This window comes from Rhipicephalus sanguineus, chromosome 2 (genome assembly GCF_013339695.2).
Source record: "Rhipicephalus sanguineus isolate Rsan-2018 chromosome 2, BIME_Rsan_1.4, whole genome shotgun sequence".
In the NCBI taxonomy this organism is placed as follows: Eukaryota; Metazoa; Arthropoda; class Arachnida; order Ixodida; family Ixodidae; genus Rhipicephalus; species Rhipicephalus sanguineus.
The window spans coordinates 102,126,315-102,145,773 of NC_051177.1; the positions used below are offsets into that span (position 1 = coordinate 102,126,315).

General features: G+C 46.1%; 1 protein-coding gene across 1 annotated transcript in view; it reads left to right on the top strand.

The window, feature by feature from the left end:
- LOC119383478 (myotubularin-related protein 5-like) overlaps positions 1 to 19,459 on the top strand; it is a 141,110-nt gene that overhangs the window by 54,317 nt on the left and 67,334 nt on the right. Inside the window, 9 exon segments of the mRNA XM_049412532.1 lie at positions 4,467 to 4,873; positions 7,063 to 7,165; positions 8,038 to 8,154; positions 14,225 to 14,357; positions 15,314 to 15,422; positions 16,293 to 16,406; positions 16,909 to 17,100; positions 18,297 to 18,425; positions 19,225 to 19,323. Of these exon segments, the coding sequence (XP_049268489.1) occupies positions 4,467 to 4,873; positions 7,063 to 7,165; positions 8,038 to 8,154; positions 14,225 to 14,357; positions 15,314 to 15,422; positions 16,293 to 16,406; positions 16,909 to 17,100; positions 18,297 to 18,425; positions 19,225 to 19,323 (1,403 nt within the window).

The window sequence follows — 19,459 nt, forward strand, 5'->3', positions numbered from 1 at the left end:
TAGCGCGACCATGCGGCGGGTATTTTACTCGTCGTGTCATCTGACTCTTTACACGAAGGGAACAGTAAATAATATTGACAGATTCATGTTCTGCCTTCGCTTCCGTTTCTTGGATGCTTTTTTTTTTTGTTTTGTTTTTTCGTCGATTCCTGGCGCTAATCAGGATTTGGCACTTCAAACGTGTTGAAACGCTCCAGCCTTGCTCGGGCTGATCAATAAAATGGCCGCGCTCTTCATTAGTGAAAGCCGTACTAGCCGTACTTTGCTGAACAGTGGCTTGCGTCGTGATAGCCGAACTAATTTATTTTCTTTTTGCATTTTCAACAACAATTTACAGCAGGGGCGTAAATAGTATTTTATCTCGCGTTCGGGGGTGTTTATATTGTGTGCTAATGTGTTTTACATACATACATACATCCAAAATCTAATTTTCAAAGTGGGCGTTTGAGCCCCTTCTCCTGTTTACGCCTATGACTTGCAATCACCGCCTCCTACAAATTACTTGTGCCCCGCTCAGCGCCAACGACACGTGCGCCGATCGTGGCGGGAGGCCGCGTCAACCGAAGCAGAGGCGACGAATACAGCAAAATCGTTCGGAGAAGCGGAGGCGAAGTCTACGAGACGTGCGACGCCGTGTAGCTCTTGTTTTGTTTCTTTGCTGTATGTGCGCGGCGCGCGTGTCATTGTCCGCGTTTGTGCGCGCCTGCCTGTCAAGGTGCGGGGGAGCGACCGACCTTGGCGTTTTGGGTGTGCACGCCGCTTTGTTTCCGTTCTCTCACGCTCGCCGTGCTTTTGCTCACGGGTCACCGGCTCCACGCCGGGTAGCAGGGCCGCCACCCGCTCCCCCGTCCGCAGGCACCGACTGGCTTGAATACTGTGGATGGTGGTGGGGCCGGTACTCACTTTGTAAGGTTCTGTTCCTGAACATTGCCTTCAGCGCTTTCTAGACTTCAGCCCCCACCCATACACGCACACACACGCTCGCCTATTTTTTTCTCCGTACCAACCCTTTGTATCCAATCTTACAAAGGTTTAGTACCCACCATAAGCCCATCGTCTCTGCTTATCTTCGTTCCCTATTACTCAGAAAGTGGTGCCTTGTTCGCTTATTATTTTTTTTATTTTGCTTTCCAATACACCCTCTCCCTTTACTTATCTCATTTTCCTTTCCTTCACCTGGCTGCGTCCTTCGTTTAACGATCGGTCACGCATGGTTGGTTTGCCCAGGGCGGTCACTCGATCCACGGCCGGTCTAGAGGCGCGCGCTCGCTCCTTCCTTTACGGCCTGCGCACGGGGGGCTGTTGCTACCTATGGCCGCAATTTCGTGGGGGCGCTCCGAGCCAACTGCTCCCTAGAGTTACTGTATATGCATATACAGTAACTCTAACTGCTCCCCAACTCACTACCGGCCGTTGCGGAGGCTGGCGCGCGCAGGGAGTGCTCGGCTTCCGACTTACCGTGGCGTTTTCTGAAGTTACTCTATATGGTATTCATGGTACCAATGCGATAGAAACATGGTAGCAAGTATATATGATGACTCTGGTAAATTCCGCTTTACTGAAGTGGTGGCGCAGGCCGCTCATAAGCCCGCTTCTGTTGCTCGGCAAAGCATCGACGCGGTTACAACACAGCCTTGTTTTTTTTAGGTTTCTGTAACTTCGAGAATAAGTAAGAGGATGAACATTGCATTTGGTTGAGGAAACGGTTTAATCATGGTTTAGGAAATGTTTATTTAAAATGTATGTGCCGGCCGTCGCTGTACTTGAAAATAACAAAATTGCACATTTTTTGTTGGAGGCATCTTAATTCGTGCTTTAATATTGAAACAAATACTTCAAAAAAGTGAAAGTCATTGCATAATGGGGACGGACATGCTGCAGACGAAGAGGAAACATAAAAAACTTTCAGAGAATCCTTTCAATGGGAAACAGAATGTTACTGCTGGTAAAACACTGTAGTGACGATCACAGTTTAAAGGAGTCAAGTCTGTCACAGCCTGATATGCTTCCGCGAGGGCTTGTGAATAAAACTCTGATCTGTTAACTTTTTTGTGTAGTTAATAAGAAGAATCCGGAGAAACTTCTCAGAAATAATATGAGCCAGCACTCTCGCGTGACTCTTGTCCACACCTTCCGGACAGTCCAGAAGTGGCGAATCTTCAAGGTATGGCTCAACAGTCAATTGCAGAGTCTCGAGGATTTCGTTCGAGGAAGATATTTGACTGCTTTCTCGAAGAACGTCACAAATGTGTCCAGCATTGATAGTAACTCCGGCTTTGGGTAGTGTAGATCATAGGCTTCTTGCTGACGGATGATAGGGACTGCTCGTTTTGTTTGTCGTCACTAGCATGGCGCATGTTTCGCAACCGACATCAGTGATGAGTTTGGGCAATGTAACCACCTACATACACCAAGCCTGAATAGGCAACAGAGTTCGGTGGTTTGGGAGGAGGTTCTCGCAGAGCTTCAAGTTCCTCAATAACATCTTCCGGAATAGGCACCGCCGCTTCTTCAATGTTTTCGTCGCGAATGCCCACGTCTTTTGAAGGTAGCGCCTTCTCCTTGACAATGTGGGTCAAAGCAGCTGTGACGGCTCCCCTCTTTGACGTTGTAAACATGCGTGGCCCACCAAAAATGCACTGCTGTGGTAGCTGGGGTTCTCTTACGTGCACCTAAATCTAAGCACACGGGCCTCAGGCATTTTCGCCTCCATCGAATATGAGGTGGTCGGGTCTTAAAAAATATTGTTGTTGCTAGTAGCGCTGCGTGTACGTCTTCTATTGCCGATTGCCGAGAAAGGCAGACTGTCCCCACACGCACCTGTACTTCCTTCACCGCTTGCTACAACGGAAAGATGTAATTAGCACGAGAAATCGGCCGGGCACAGCTGGTTTACAACACGAAGCGCATGCGGCCAAACGCGCTTTGGGCGGTTGGCTCGCGACGCCCTCACGCGGAGCTCGCCGTCGTGACTGTATAGAAAAAGTTCCATTGTACTCCCGGCGGCTGCGCAGGCCGTAAGGGAAGGAGCGAGCACGCGCCTCTAGACCGGCCGTGCTCGATCTTACGGTTGCCTAAATTCGACATGGTGACCTCTGCAGATGTTTCTCTCTTTCGAGCTTCGCTTTCGTGTTTTGTGTTCTCTCGTTCTCTCTCTCCACCTCTTTTTCTATGTGCTGCTGTTGGGGAGGGAATGGTGGTTCCGGCTCAGTGTGTACGTCGTTTGAGGCGGCTCCCACGATTACGTAGAATGGGTCGAAGACGGAGCAAGGCGGAAATAGGAAGACAAACAATAAAAATGAACAGAACTTGGCCCACTTGTCTGACCTTGCAGAATCGCAACCCAGATTTTTCAGCGGAGTTGTTAGTGGGCGGGACTAGATCATTCCACCAAACTAGCCACTGTAACCAAACTCTTTTGAACATGGGGCTGCCTCGATAAGGAGACACCTATTGCTTCTCGCTTCGGAAAATAAATCTACAACTTCAAAATTTCACGGCCTGGTTTAGACAGTTTCAAAGTGCTACATCGAAAAGCGGTTCTCTTGCTGCAGTGCACAGGTACGTCTTGGAGAGCCTCGTAAACGAAACCGAAATCGCTATGTGGTTTACGATTATGAGGCCCACGGGAACCTCGTAATCGGCCCGTGTGGTGGCGAGGCTGAAATCTCGCTACAGAACACTTATTACTAACATACTCAGTAGTTCAGTTCCTAAATACAGATGGCGCTGTGCAGCATTACACTTAGTTATAATGGATTCATCAGTACTAGGAGTAGACCTCATTGTAAATTAAAAGCATAGTAGTCGGAAGGACACACCAACTGCACAGAAGTTCGTAAAGCAAATTGTTGAATGCCATACTCTATAGCTGACTAACAGCTAGGTGAAGTTCTGGTGATACCTGTGAGCAGCTGCCTCTTTTGCATGATGCAGGCATTCCATAGAGCGGCCACCACCTCGGGGCAGAGTGACCTTTGCAGGTTTATCCGATTGTCGAAATTGATATAAAGTGTGCTTTCCATTAAATGTATCAAATCAAATTGTCATTCTTCTGCACTAAATTAATATATTTTCACCATATTTGAAACCATGTATAGTTTAAGGAGATTTAACTGTCATTAGTTGCAAGAGAAACTACAGCTTTTTTTTTTATTCTGAATAACTCCTTCAGCTTTGAAACTAAAGCTTTCTTATTTTAAGTCAAGAATAAATGGGGCTGCCCATGCATACAGTGGCTAGATGGTATTATGAAAGTAAAGTGGTTGTAATAAACAGGTCACACTGGTCGTCATGTACTCAAGCAGTCACAAGGGGTCAGCAATGTCTGGACAGTACTTAGTAATAACGACCGTCAGTGGCAGTGAACAAATACTGTTTGTCTCTCTTGTGCATATCTATATATTGATAAAAATACATGTGTCATTGTGTAGGTTCTTACCTTGTTGTCCTTGTGCATTTTGCAGGGAGTGGGCTGAGCTGTGGGCGCATTGAGCAGCGTTTTCCCGAGGAAGACTGGAAGGACACACCATTCATCGAGGGCATCGAATCCTTCTGCCAGCCACAAGGATGGGCCCTGGTCACGGCACGCCGCCAGCCGAACTTCTTCGTGGCTGTGCTCACAGACATCGACGCGCAGCGGCACTACTGTGCCTGCCTTGCCTTCAACGAGCCTGTGGCTTTGACGCCTGCGGCACTGCAGCGTCGACGCCCCGACGAAGAAGATGAAGATGATGAGCAGGATGAACTGGCAGCCACGGCTGCGGGCCTCAATGGTGGGGGTACAGGGACACTAGTGCAGCACCACTCACTTATGTACGCCCCGAAGTGTCTGGTGCTTGTGTCACGGCTTGACTGTGTGCCAGCCTTCAAGGTAAGCTTGCTTGGCTGTGAGATGTGAGTGACTGCATGTTAGCATCCATTAGGGCATATGACAAGTCAGGAGAGGTTGCTGGGGCTAGCTTTCTGCTGAGAAGGACATCATTTATAAAAAGTAGCTGATTTTGTGGGCTAACTGCCTTAACACATGGAATTCAACTTCTGGCATTCAGTGTGATGGACAAGCTGGTTAGCATCAATGACTCATCTTGCACCAATAATGCTCACTGTTGTCTGTCTTGTCTCTCACAAGATGCAGGATTTATGCTGCCTTATGTCAGACATGAAGCCTTGAGAATTGGCTGGGATGTAAAGTGCATTTTTGGTCTGTTGGTACAACATTGTCATCTAGGTTCTGTTTTTGGTAAGGAGTAAACAACAGGACAGCTGAGAGCTTTCGAAGAAGGTTCTTCAGGCACTATGGCAATCTTTTAAATGCCAGTGGTCTTGCAGACAGCTAACACCCATCATATGAAGCCAAGGAATTATGAAGTGATATTATTGCCATATAGGAAACTCATGCTGAAGTTCTGGTTTAATGTGGAAGAAGTCTCTGCAAGAACTGACTTCTCTCTCTCTAGTTTTGGCACTAATTCTGTCTGGTAATAATACGGAATTAATGAGCATCAGTGAGTAGGAACTGTATGGTATTGGTGAACATTATGATAACAAAGTAATCAGACAAGGAAGCAAGGAAGTAAATCCAGGGACAAAAGTCTGCAGGACATAGGTTCCATGCCCAATGTCAATTTCTGCTTTGTTAATGCATTGTCCTTCTAATTTGATGGATAACTGTGTAGGGTTCAGAAATGACTACAGGCTGGAACTTTTAATTAGAGGCTATGTTTCAGGCTTAGTGAGAATTCAGCTTCTTAGCAAGTGATGTGTCCCGAAAACTTTAGTTCTCAATATAGATGCTTCATGGTTCTGATAGCATGAACATGCATCACTCAAGGATATGATGTACTTTCTTCTTATTCCTAAATTTCCACTACATACTTTGTGTTGCACACTATTGTAATAGCAGGTATATATAATACTTCCTTGATGAGATCAGTTTGTTAGGAAATGTTTGCAAAATGGTGACATCTTCAAAATCATTGTGTGCACTACTGTTGACAGTTTCAAGCAGAAAGGACTTCCATAATACTTAAACAGTATGGCTCACAACAATCATGCCATTGGTTCAGTCCTTCTCTGTTTCACTGATAGGAACACTGATACAAATTCTGCTTTTTTTTTCTCCCACTTTTTTCCAGCACTCTTACACATGCCTGTGTAAACTGTATGTGCTTAGACCAACATGTGCAATATACTTCAGCTGCACATTTTATGCATATTTATCACTACAGAAATGTTGCATACAAATGCACAACTCGCTGCTCATTTGAGTTTCAAAGGGCCCCTAAACCGCCTCCAGTAATTTTGTAACATTTCAAGTGAATGCGCATCGAGTTAAGAATGTCGTCACTATCAACAATGCCAAACGTGGCAGCGCTACGAGCCGTGGGCGCCCCATAAATTTCAAGAAACAATCCCATCTCCTCTCCGGGCCTTTCAGCAATCCTCATCCCGTCGGCATTCGCCGTAACATCAACATGTCGTCTGCTCATCATCTAGAAAACCTGTTTGTCTGCTCGCAGGTACGTGTGCTCGCCGCTCTTCCTCCTCGCACAGTGAGGAGAAGCTCTTGGCTAGGATGAGAGATGAGCCGACGAACGGAGCACAGTGAAGGAAAGAGCGAAACGAGCGAGAACGTCTTTTATATTATCAAACGCGTGTGACTCCGCTATTACGTCACCATTTCGAAAAATTTTCACGGCTACGTGTTCGTTGTAGACTTGGGCACAACTGCAACACTACAACTAAATTTCGACCTCTGGGTGGTTTAGGGGCCCTTTAACAGTTGTCGAACTTTCTCCACTACATTTTGTGCGGTTGGAAGTTAATGCTGCTTGGATTCTCCACATGCGATAAACTAAATTTAGTTTCAACGGAATGACTTACCGGATGACTCTCAGAGTGACCCACTGTTGTGTTTCGTAATCATCTAAGGATAGAGGGAGAGAGAAAGATGGGAGGGAGATGCTGAAGCGCGACAGTCTGACTGCTTTTTTTTCTTCTCCCATCCCTTTCTCATTGGCTCTTCCCCGTCCCCCCTCACTTTGTGTCCTGGTCGACCAGAACTGCCTAGGCATCATCTACACTGTGTACATAGACAATCTGCCGGTCCAGATTGAGACCCTCGTGGGCAACATCCTCGGTTGTGTCCAGGTGCCAGCACCAGGTGACCGTCCCCTTTTTTTTGTCCTTGCATTTCTCTCTCGCTCTCTCTGTTTTTTTTTTAATGTAGCAGCCTTAAATCTTGCTCTTTCTTTTTTTTGGCGATAGCAGCAACACTATTCCGTGCTTGGTTACTTTCTCTCTCCCTCTGTTTCCTCCTTCGCTTACTTATTATTATTATTATTTTATTTTTTGCTGCGCTGCCTTTGTTTCTTATTGATTACTTCTCGTCTTTCTAAGCTGCCACTTTTTCAATGTATGCGCAATAGGAATCCTCTTAGACCCTTGTTAGGAGCAGATGTTATATTTGTTCAGTGTTTATGTACCTCTGTAATGGTGCTGATGTTTTAAGAAACTGGTGATGATTACAGCTTTGCAAATTCAGGAAAATACAGACATTGAAGTGCATAGTGCTATTCACATTTGTTCCTTGTAGTTCTGCAATTTTTCATTCAATTTTTATCCAGTGCATTCCATCACAGCATTGCACTTGCGTTCTCTTGGCTCAGCAGTAAGTAGTCATTTATTTTCAGCGAGGCCAATTAAAGAGAAAAGAAAAAAACATGAGTTGCGTTGACTGGCAAATTCTTTTTTCCCACTGCGTCATCGCTCTTTCTTATGCCTCATTGCCCTGCACCCCCCTCCCTTTTTTTCTTTTACATTCACTAAAACTGTGCATCATTGTGGAAGCCTCAGCAGGCATCAGCCAAGCAAAAGGGCCGAGTTCACTTGGGCATCTTATGTAAAAGCAGCCTCTTATCGTCTGATGTCATCACTGTTGTACCACTTGATCCTGTGATTGGGCGATATTCTAGCCTTGCCCATTAATGCTTTGTGATGCTTTGTCACAACCTTGCCAATTTCTGTCGTTCCCAGGGGGCCCTCAGGTGCGCTTCTCCATCGGTGCGGGTGACCGGCAGGCGCTGCAGCCACCGCTCAGTGCACTGCTGCCGATAACGTCTTGCATTGTCTACGAGCTCTTCCAGCAGCTTGGTATGGCTCCCATTGCATTTTTGTGTGATGCTGCATAATGTGCTTTGTACAGATAAAGGCACGTCTCATTCAGTACCGGTTAATGTGCCTCTCGGCGTGTTTGTTCATTTTGAGAAATTCATTTGATAGCAAAGCATGTCTGTTTCCTTTCTTCAGTGTAGATACAAGTTTGTCTGTGAAGGATGAATGATAAATATTAGTGCATCATGCAAATACCCTGATGCCACCAGACTTGCTGTAAATGACGCCTTCAGCGATTTGTTATTTTCCTTCAAAAGCTAAAGGCTGCTGTAATGATCACTTAGTTACTGGCCACTTGACATTTGTGCTTGAAGCTGTAATGCAGTATTTCAGGCGTTTGTTTGTTTAATTGTTTGTTTGTTCATGCATGCACGCATGTGTGTGTGTGTGTGTGTGTGGGTTGAATAAACCTGTTATTTCGTGAGCTGAGATGCTTTCTCAGCTTAGGTGTGTGAATGGCCTTGCCTTGTTTTCAACTTGTGATAAAGCCGGCCTGTCATTTATTGTAAGTTTACTTTATAAGGGCTACTATTTAACGAACAGATCCACATGTGCGAAAATATTCCGTTCTTGGGTCGCACCACGCGCTAGCGGAGTGTCCATCGCTCGCTACTAGCACTACGCAGCAGCCCTATCAGTTAGAGCTGGATCCCTAAACCGTGGTTCGCGTTGAGTCGCGACCGCGGCGGGTTTCAGGCCAGCGGCAGCAGAGACGAGTTCCTTGCTTGACACCGTTTATTCGTGCCAAAGCGCCACCAACGCAACAAAATGTACAGGTAGGAACGAAGCGGAGGAGCAGTTCCACACGACAACGTTAAAACAACAACAAAATGGAAAGCACAGGAGATTGAGAGCGATAATGCTCGTACTCACCTCTCGTGGCTTTGCAAGTCACCCACAAAAAGCCGGGCGGTGCACACGGGGTGATGGCGGCTGGGTGGCTCCCGACTTGATTGAGCTGTGTTCCTCACGGCTCCCCAAGTCGAAAGACAACGAGGCATTTCGGCCTCAGCCAGGAAGCAGGACGTGGGAGCGGCTCAGTACTCAGCGGCAAATAGAGGGACCTTAGCTCAGTGCCATCTCTTACTCAACCCCTCTTGCCACTGCGCGAGCAAACCTTGGGTGAAGCCGAGGCGCCGCAGCGTTGAAGACAATCGGTTGCGCGTGCAATCCCGCATCCCCCCTACCTTAAGTGGGGACACTGCTCTTAAATTTTTTTTCTTATTTCTTGATCGATTTTGATGATACTTGGTGAGTTTGTGTATATTTGTGTGCTGATTTCAAATATGCAATTATTTCTCTAGTATAGCCGGTAGTTTTTAATATACAAAATATTTCATGTGCCTTTTGGGGAGGAAGATTTTTTTTTAACAGAGAGAGTTACAAAGTATATCAGTGTATCACAATAACCTGTAATCAGAACTGAGTGCAACGAAGCAAAAACTGATGTTCTAAGCCCATTAGAACAAAAGTTATGGCATGTTGAACATTCGCGAAGGGAATCGCAGCTTGAAATTGACACACTCGTGAATGTTCAACATATTGTAACTTTTGTTCTAATGGCCTTAGAACATCTATTTTTGTTTCGTTGCACTCAGTTCTGATTACAGATTATTGTGATATGCTGATTTACTTTGTAACTCTCTTTGTTGAAAAAAAAAATCTGCCTCCCCAAAAGGCACATGAAATATTTTGTATTTTAGGAACTATGGTTATACTAGAGAAGTAATTGCATATTTGAAATTAGCGCACAAATATACATAAACTCACCAAGTGTCATCAAAATCGATCAAGAAATGAGAAAAAAATTTTAAGAGCAGTGTCCCCCCTTAATTGAACCCTTTAGCCAAAAAGAGGACCGCCATCATCTGGGGCTTAAGAGGGGGACCATTTACTTCACTCAGCACGTCGAAGTCCAGGTCAACGAGAGGGCATTCTTTCTCGTCAAACACCGGTGTTGCTGCGCCGTCAGTCGACGCTGTATCAGGTGGGGTGTCCGCTGGCGGTGACAGCCGTTGGACACTCGGCGGCGATGGCGCTGAGTCCGCCGGGACCGATGCCGTTGCTCCCGCAGCCAGTGTCAGCAGCCACGTGCCCGGCGAATTCTGGCTCCGTCCGAAGGCTGTGGATCATATCGTCAGTCGCCGTGGTGGTGCTTCCCGCTCCGCCGTCCTCCTGTGCCGCCGCCCACTTTCGATGTAGGAGCGAGCCCCCATGGACATCGTGAAGCAAAAGTCCGAAGCACTCACAGTAGACGGACCCAGGGGCCGGCGTGAGGCAGGCTGCTCATACTTGGCGGTCGATGTCCGCTGTTGTTCGTCCCCGGAATGGCGCGAACAGCCGGCTGTCGTCCTTTGTGCGGTGTGCTCGCTCCTGTTTTTTCCATAGTACTGCCGAGAAGTATGAAGTGGGCGGCTCCGTGCCGGCCTGAAATGTCCAGATGGCGACCGAGGGCTTTTTGTGCTTTGCGCCCTGTGCTGGGTATGGACTCTGGACGATGGGTTTGGATGGGCCTGGGGCGTCTGGACGGCGTGGTGCTGCCTCCGCCCCAGCCTGGTCGCTGGTGTTGGGCATCTCGTGGGCAGCGGGCGTGGCGCGGTTGCTTGCGTCGTGCGCCGAGAGTCCGGCGCGGGCCAGGCCAGCGTCTCTTCGTAATGTCGGCTTGGGCAGCACTCTGCACGGACATGGCGTTGTTAACTTGTGTAAAGAAGTATAGGCCTCAACAGCTGGTTTGGTGGCGCTGTGGCGCTAAGACAGTCAGCGCCGCGAGTAGCGGCCGCGCGCGTGATCCCGTCGTGACTTTGTGCGAACGCCGCTACGTGTGAGCAGAGCAATGGCATTGTGGAAGATTTTGCGGATTCCGTGGAACTGAATACGTAGAAAGATATTTAATATAAAAGCAATCTTCTTCACGGCAGTGATCTTTACGCCGGTAATCATGTTTACGCCGTCAGGGAGGAAACTGTGTCTGCAAAGGGGCCCTTCCAAGTAAATTGTAAGTGTGTTGCTCAGATGAAGAGCGTCGACTAGGACGTCTGCCTTCAGGTTATGAAAGTTTTATCAAGGTCTTGTATTATTTACATTAAATTGAAAGCCTTACATGTGAAGAAGATGCGCCTCCATCGAGCAGCATCGCCAACGCTCGGCACACTCGACTCGTGCTTTTTTTCCTTCATCTATTACATGTAGAGCTCCCTTTGATTTTTGCATCCTTTCTTGCTACTCAGCAGGGGTTCTCGCTATTAATCAGTTTGCGTGTGTTAGTTGGTGTTCGGGCTAAGCAAGAGAAAAAAAGTTCGTTCGTCTCTCGCTTTTTTTTACGCTGGCTCTTCGGTGATTTCTGTACATTTTCCCAGCTGTCTATAGAACCATTGCACATTATGGAAGCAAGGTGCACATGCAAGGCTGGACGCCGAGGATGGTGTAAGCTAGCTGCAGCCTTGTCTATGTTTGTCAACAAGTGCGAGTACACATCCTGCACAGACCTATCATGCACCTGGCTCTGACCATCGCCGCGACCCCTTCTAGAAGATATTTAACGCTTCGTCGCAAGGTCACACCGTCGCCTTTCCCATAGCACGCAGGAAAACGTGTCGGAACACACAGGCAGAGTGCAGGGCTTTCGAGCTTCTCTCATCATCACCCAATAAGTGGGCACTGCATATGCGGTTTCGGTGCTTCACAAGCTGCTGAAGACCTCCATCGGGGATAAAAGAAGGCAGAGTTTATGACCACAACGAGCACATATGCGCTGTAATAGCAAGGAAAGCATTAAAAAAATTAAGAGCGTCTGTTTATCTCGCACATCGCACCGCCCTTATCCGACGACGCTGTCATCGCTAGTTCCCGTGAGCCTTCCATAAAAATACATTTAATTTAATTTTTGGCAGCTTACCAACAGTGTTTCTGTAGCTGCTGCGACAGCCGTACACGCCAATACACAGCCACACTCCTGTTTGGCCGTGAAGTAGCTTCGTCATTTCGAGCTGCTATGGTTCCGCCCTTATACGCACCCGCTCTCAGCCGCGACTGATTAGTAGCGGGCAGCGCCGTGGGCGCTGCCCGCTCTTGTTCAGTCAAAACTGCAGTGCACTAGGCCTATAGGGGCTTTAAGCTTGTCTTCAACGCAGCGGCGCCTCGGCTTTACTCAACGTTCGCACGCGCAGCGGCGAGAGGGGTTGCGTGAGAGAGGGCACTGAGCCGCTTCCGCAGCCCTTCGCGCCCTGCTCTCTGGCTGAAGCCGAAATGCCCTGTTTCCCTCCTTGCCCTTTTCTGAGGAGACTCCTCTTCAGACCCCAAGAACGCGCATCGCTTTCTTGGGAGCTTCGTTGTCTTTCGACTTGGTACAGACTTGGGTAGCCGTGACGAACACAGCTCAATCGGGTCGGGAGCCACCCAGCTGCCATGACCCCCTGCGCACCGCCCGGCCTTTTGTGGGTGACCTACCGCTTCAGGGCCGGACTGCAAAGCCACGAGAGGGGGGCGAGCATTATCGTTCTCAATCTCGTGTGCTTCCCATTTTGTTGTTGTTTTAACTACTAGGGTAGCTGTTTGGGCTTGTTGGTTTGGCATGATACAGGGTAACGTTGTCGTGCGGAACTGCTCCGCCGTTTCGTTCCTACCTGTATATTTTGTTGCATTGGTGTCGCTTTGGTACGAATAAACGGTGTCAAGCAAAGAACTCATCTCTATTGCCTCTGGCCTGAAACCCGCCGCAGTCGCGACTCAACGCAAACCACGGGTTTGGGGTCCAGCCCTAACTGATAGGGCTGCCGCACAGTTGTAGTAGCGAGTGACGGACACTCCGCTAGCGCATGGTGCAACCCAAAGACGGTACAGTTTCGGACGCGTGGATCTGTTCGTTAAATAGTAACCCCTATAACTTGTAGAAGTTTTGAAAGATGGCAAACAGAAAAAAAAAGCTTGCAGGGGCGTAAATTATCAAAATTTTCAGCTTTGCCTGTGTATATATACACACACACATAAAAATGCACGCACAAACATACATAAAGTATGGATGAACCCCCCCCCACAGAAATTTCTTGCTAGACCCCTGAAAACTTGGCTAGATTTATAGATTATGCAGATAGCACAATCCTGCTGTCAAAGGAGTCTAGATGCAGCCAGAAAGACATACAACTGAAAGCACTGGAATGTAACTGAAGTCGTAAATTTGGATGTCATGTAACATGATAAATTTTGGCATCATGGCTGGTCGTCTAAAAAGAAAGTGTGACGGTTCAATGCATTTCACTACCAGCAAACAAACAGCCTGGCCTATTTTGTGTACTCCTGCTCTTAGGATGCTGAAGGACAACACATATCATTGTAAAATCTGATCTCATCGGCACTGCAGCTTCAGTGTGGAATTCAAGGACTGAGGGTCTGGCTTTAGTGTTCCGTGCCAAATTATCAGTCTGTCCAGATCTCGCGCACATTACGTGAGAATGCGAATCCCGGCCCCAGAACATCCGTTCTCCCCTTTTGAGGACATCATCTCGAACAAGGCAATGGGAGAGCTGGCTTGCTAGCAAGGATTGGGAGAATTGGCTGGCTCTGCTCGACCAAGCCCAGCGAGCCACAAAGGCCAGTGAAGCCCTGGACTGAGGGCCTCGCCTACTTGCCCAGAAACCTTATGATCAATAAAAGTTTTCTCTACTACTTTGCTGTAAATAAATACCATGCGTATGCTGATGGAGATTACTCCATGTTCTTGATTTCAGTTGATTACTGTAATGTTCTTGCTAAGATTAATTTGTTAACTATAGTGTTTTTAGCATTCCTTTAATGATTGACACTTGCTTCAGCTTATGAAAAAAGCTTACCTACCAATTATGCAATGCAACTTCTCGGAGGATATGCGTTACATTTTGTTCCCTCTGTTGATGAAAGCCTTCTCGTAGTGTTTTTTTTATAAAGCATGGACAGACTCTGCTACTTATGCAAACATCTAGGCATCTACGTCTTCTTATCCACTTATGCTTATCAACATCTACTTATACAAGCATCTTGAAAGCAAAGCTGTTGTTTGCCATGTGTCACTGCCCAGGTATCCACAATGTTGTCACCCTTTTCTGTGCTGCCATGACGGAGCTGAAGATCCTCTTCTATTCACGGAGTTACTGCCGCCTCAACGATGCCTGCTCAGCACTCACTAGCCTCATGTTCCCTTTCAAATATAGGTGAGGCTGCTGCTTGCCAATGGAAGACCCTTCTGCCAATTCACAAGTGAATTTCTATGCATTGCACATTTGCCCAAGTAATAGATTGAGGCACAAATCGTGGTTCAAATGCAATGGAGATGTTATGATGCATGGTTTCATCACAGCAGCCACATCTGCACTCCCAAGTCGTAATTGAAGCTTGCTGCGCTTGTGCACATTGATGGAAAAAATTATGTGACCCTTAGCTTGGCGAACTATGACTCAGGAAAGGTAGCCTTACAATTCTGGAAAAAAAAAAAGTGAATTGTGCCATTCACGCTCAAATTTTAATTATTTCATCAGTTTTAGCCGTGTAGGTAAAGCCCACATTGAACCATTTGCTGCAAGAGCATTGATTTAATGAATAAAACAACGGTAGTTGGCATTTAAAAACTTCTTCCACTTCTATTAGGGCATACCAAAATGTTATACGAAATTTACTTTGCTCAATTTGTTTTTGTAAAGCTTAGTTTGGTGTGGTGAGGACTTTGTGACAATCTTCCATTGTTCCAGTATTCGCCAGTATCTAGCGGAGTTCTGATGGACCTCTGAGCTCATGAAGACATAGTGTAACTTTTCTATAAAATGAAGTATTCTGTTGCTGCTGTTATTGTTATTGTCATCGTTTCTAATTGCTTCTTACTGTTATAACTTATGAGCTAAGTCTTTTCACTTGGCTGCCCCAGGAATGAAATTGGGCACCACAATATTACGAAAGCAGTCCTGTTCTGCATCACTTGCTTTTTTTCTTTGGATCTGATGTCACTATCTGGCACTATCTTTATTTCTCTAGCTGTCTACTCTAATGGCATTCGCTGTGTTATGCTCCTGGTTGGGTCTATTATGCTGATGGTTTTAGCATCACAATATATTGTTCGGCACTGTTGTACCAGCAACTGCCACCTGTAACTGTAAGAGACCCTCTTTTTGTGCAGCCATGTGTACATACCCTTGCTACCAGCAACCCTGATCGAGTTCCTTAGCACACCTACGCCATTCATTATGGGTGTTCATTCCTCCCTTCGGTCCGAGGTGGCTGAATTGGTAAGTCCTGTGTGCTTGTAATGATATTCTTGGCGCTGTAGGCTTTATTATCATTGAATTCTCCATTACTAAACAGGTTTGTTCATGTTTAAATTTTGTGCAGAGCTGTTAATGAGATTGCATGTAACATCGCTTATTTTGCAGTACCATATATATTGTGTTAAAGAGAGATGTTTTCCCGAGTTGAGTAATCTAAGCTGTTGATTGAAGTCTTTCTTGACATTCTGGTGTGTTCCGATCGCATTCTTTTCAGTGTTGCCCATTATTACTAAAGTTAACCTGCATGAATTTAGAACGTAGGCGTGCTTATGTATTTTATGACATTAGTAAACAAATATTGCTAAGATGCTTATCATTGGTGTTTTATGACATGACAGTGCAACTGACATGAAGCTGCCTACTGCAGCTTATCATTTAATGCTATATCTTTTTGTGATGGAACATTGTGACTAGGTTAAATTGTTATTTTCATCAAGCATGTTTAAAAGATTACGATTTACTTAAACAGAAGGCACAGGTGGGCCGATAATAATGGGAGCGCTTTTTCAGTAGTGTGTAAGTGCTTGTGCCCAACATATTGTATGCAGTCTGAAACTGGCTGTGCTTATTCACATTCAAGCATATATCCAAGGACAGTCGTCTAATGAGTCAATGTTCCTTCGTAGCGTCAAACACAGCGTTAAATGATGGTCTGCGGACCATTGCTTCGGAAACTCTCTGTATGAAGTTCATGCCTGCATTGAGGAACGTGGTGATGTCGCAAAGCTGATGCTTGAAATCTCCGCTGTTTTCTGAACACAGCCACTCGATTAAAGTGACTGCCTGCACACAGTGTCTATCGTAATGCTCGTTTCTTTTCTTTTTCTACAGCTAGATGTTCTTCTGGTGGACCTGGATGGTGGCTCGGTGCTTGTGCCCGAGTGTGTCACTGTGTCCATGTTACCCGAGCCCCTTCACACGCAGCTGTACACACAGCTCTGCATGGTGAGCTCGCGTATGCTGTACTTTGCAAGCCGCGGTTCTACACATTCATGATGGCTGTTTCGTCGAAGTGTCTGTTGGGTACTTAGATCCGGATCACGTTAACATAACGTAGCATTGGGCTAGTTGCTGATCATCAGAATTTAATATGCGGGGCATCAACGAGACATTACAAGAGAACAGATGACAATGGAATGCTAATGTAAAACCACATTGCCACTTTCACACCTTTTAGTAGAGATTATAAACCTTGACTCGGGATTACACAGTTCTACAATGATTCTATTTCAATTGTTCTTTTTTGTGCCTTGCCAGGGCTCTGCCCTGGTTTTCGCCGTAGTTACATACTAGTCATAAGTGGTTGGGAATAGGAGAAGAATAGAATCAACTGAAAAGAATTCTTGCATTACGCTGGCTCTCATTTATCTGTGACACATATGTTTGTATTATTAGTCTAGCATAATGAGACATGTATAGTGATCAGATATTTCTCTCTTCAATGCAGGTGCTTCGTCCAGAGCTGATGTCAGCAGACGATGCTTTTCCACCCCAACCGCCGGCACCATCCCAGGCAGCCATGCTGGACAAAGAGATCCGTGCCATTTTCCTGCGCATCTTTGCCCAGCTGTTCCAGGGTTACAGGTCCTGCCTAACCGTCGTGCGCATTCACCCGCGACCGTTCATCACGTTCCACAAGGTAATGGCGGATCCGTGTCAGCTCTGCAGAGAAGTTTTGAAGATGTCAAGCTACATATGTATTAGCTTTCACTTTATTTATTGAACGTATGATAGTCTCTTTCATGCGGAATCACCTGACAGCAAAGATAGTATCCAACCCACAATCCAGTTGACAGAGTACCTCAGCACTGGCTCCGATAAGAGCATTACTCACGTTTTGTTAACACTGCATCTTAAGCCCGATTTCACAAAAAGAAAAATATTGCTGCATATTCCGAATGTTGAAAAGTTGCGCATGTGAAATGTGCGCAATATGTTAGTTGGTTTCTTAGCATCCACGAGTGCATGCACTGTTGCAGCATGACGCTGAAGGAAAGCAAACAACTGTTCTGTAATGTTTAGGAGTGTAGTTATTAAAAGTGCAACTATGAGTTCATTCTTGCTTGTGACCCAGGATGTCAATTTTGTTTCTGCCAGAAGAGCAGCTGTTAAAGTCTATTAAAGCAAGTATGCAGCTGTGAACTCACTTATTTGAAAAATACGCTGTTCATGCCACCTAGTTGCATACATTAATGCAGATAACACATATTGTGATGCTTGGTGTTATGCTACACCACTAATGCCACCCTGGCACCGATATTGGGACGGCATTCGTGTAAAATAAGAAAGGGAACCGTCCCAAATAGGCAGCGTTTGACGGCGTTTCCAGGAGAGGAAGCAGAGCATGTTCTGCCCCAGAAAGCCATGGAGAGCATTGCTTCCCCAGTGACGGACTGCGCTTGCTGGGGAGAGGGATCCGGAGCGTTTGCGGAGCAAAGTGAAGAATATGAGCGGAGAAAAGACGGCAAGGATGAGAAGGCAAGGCCGGCCGTGCTCTGCGGGAAGATGCCCAGCTGACAACATCAAGCTGGAGCATGATGTGTTTATCATCGAACATTCTTGTACACATGGAACAAAGTCTTCTCAAGTATACAAGAGAGTGGCGTTTGCTTTGCGCTGGCATTACCCACACCACCAAGTTGGCATGGCTGCTCAGTCATTGACATTAACAGCAACAGCTGTAGAACATTCAGTATAGACACTCTTTGACGTTATATATCGGGTAAAATATAGTCAAGTATCGACTCACGAGATGATGTGAGATTACTGTCCTTTTATTCCAATTGAAGCAGGTTCAGCTTTCGATATAGTAGTGGTTATCTTTCAAACTTGCAGGCGGCATTTCTTGGACAGCGTGGCTTTATCGAGAGCGAGTTTGTCACCAAGCTGCTGGACTGCATGTTCTTCAACACCTTTGTGGCAGAGAGAGGACCACCATACCGTGTCTGCGACATCTTCGATGAGGTATGGGTGAAAAAAAAGAAGAAGAATCAAGCAGCTGTGTGTTCCTTGCGCTTCCTACTTTTGCAAAAGTGGCACAATACCCTTTTTTTCTGGAGCAAATAAATAAACATACAAGTAATCTTAAACTTGCATGTGTAGAGGCTGCCTGTGCATAGTATGCAAAATTATTGTAACGTTTTTGACAACCGAAGTGTCTTGCGAAACTTTGTGAATAGCTTTAGTTTGTGTAAGTATGTTTCTCTGGGTACATGTGCCACCTGTCTGGCTTTTTGTCATGCAGATATATATCATATTTCTTACCGAAACCTTTCAGTGGTTTGTCAGGCTGTCTTCATGGCAAACAGCCCCAGGTTTTCACTAAGGTCAGCATTCGTCTTCAACTGCGCCAACCTACGAGACCAAAGTTTGGAGAATAGTTGGGGTGCTTAGACAGAAGCTAAGAGCTGGTTATGAAGTGATATGGCTGAAAACGATCAATGTAACGCTAAGAGATCAGATTATGATGATGTCGATTAGAGAGTAACATTAGGGGGATAATATCATAAATGAGATTAGGTAGAAATGGAACTCTGCAGGTCACACATGAGTAGAACAGGTCACTGGTGCACTGTTCCTGCAAAATGCGAGGTAACTAACTTAGTCCCATGTTGGGCGTAATTACTGTGACAAGTTATTATGTGAATTGTGTGAAATTGTTGCAGTGATTGGTCTGAATAATTTAAGAGGAGGAAACAGCTGCAAGATACCAGCAGCAGCAAAAGAAGTTTGCACATTTATTTGTTTGTGTTCTCTGTTGCAGTTGTATGCGAGCATGAATGACCTTCTGAGGACAGAAGCCCGAGATCCCGACCTGACCTTGCACCACATCCGGCAGCTTGCTCAACAGCTCTACCTCAATGTTAGTGTTGCCTGTTCTCTGTCTTCCTTTGGTTGTGTATTTCATGCACATTTTATTTCTTGAGTTCAGTGTTGCAGTACTGTATTCAATGTAATACAAAAACTGCAAAATATTGTTTGCCGCTGTAGTGGCTCTG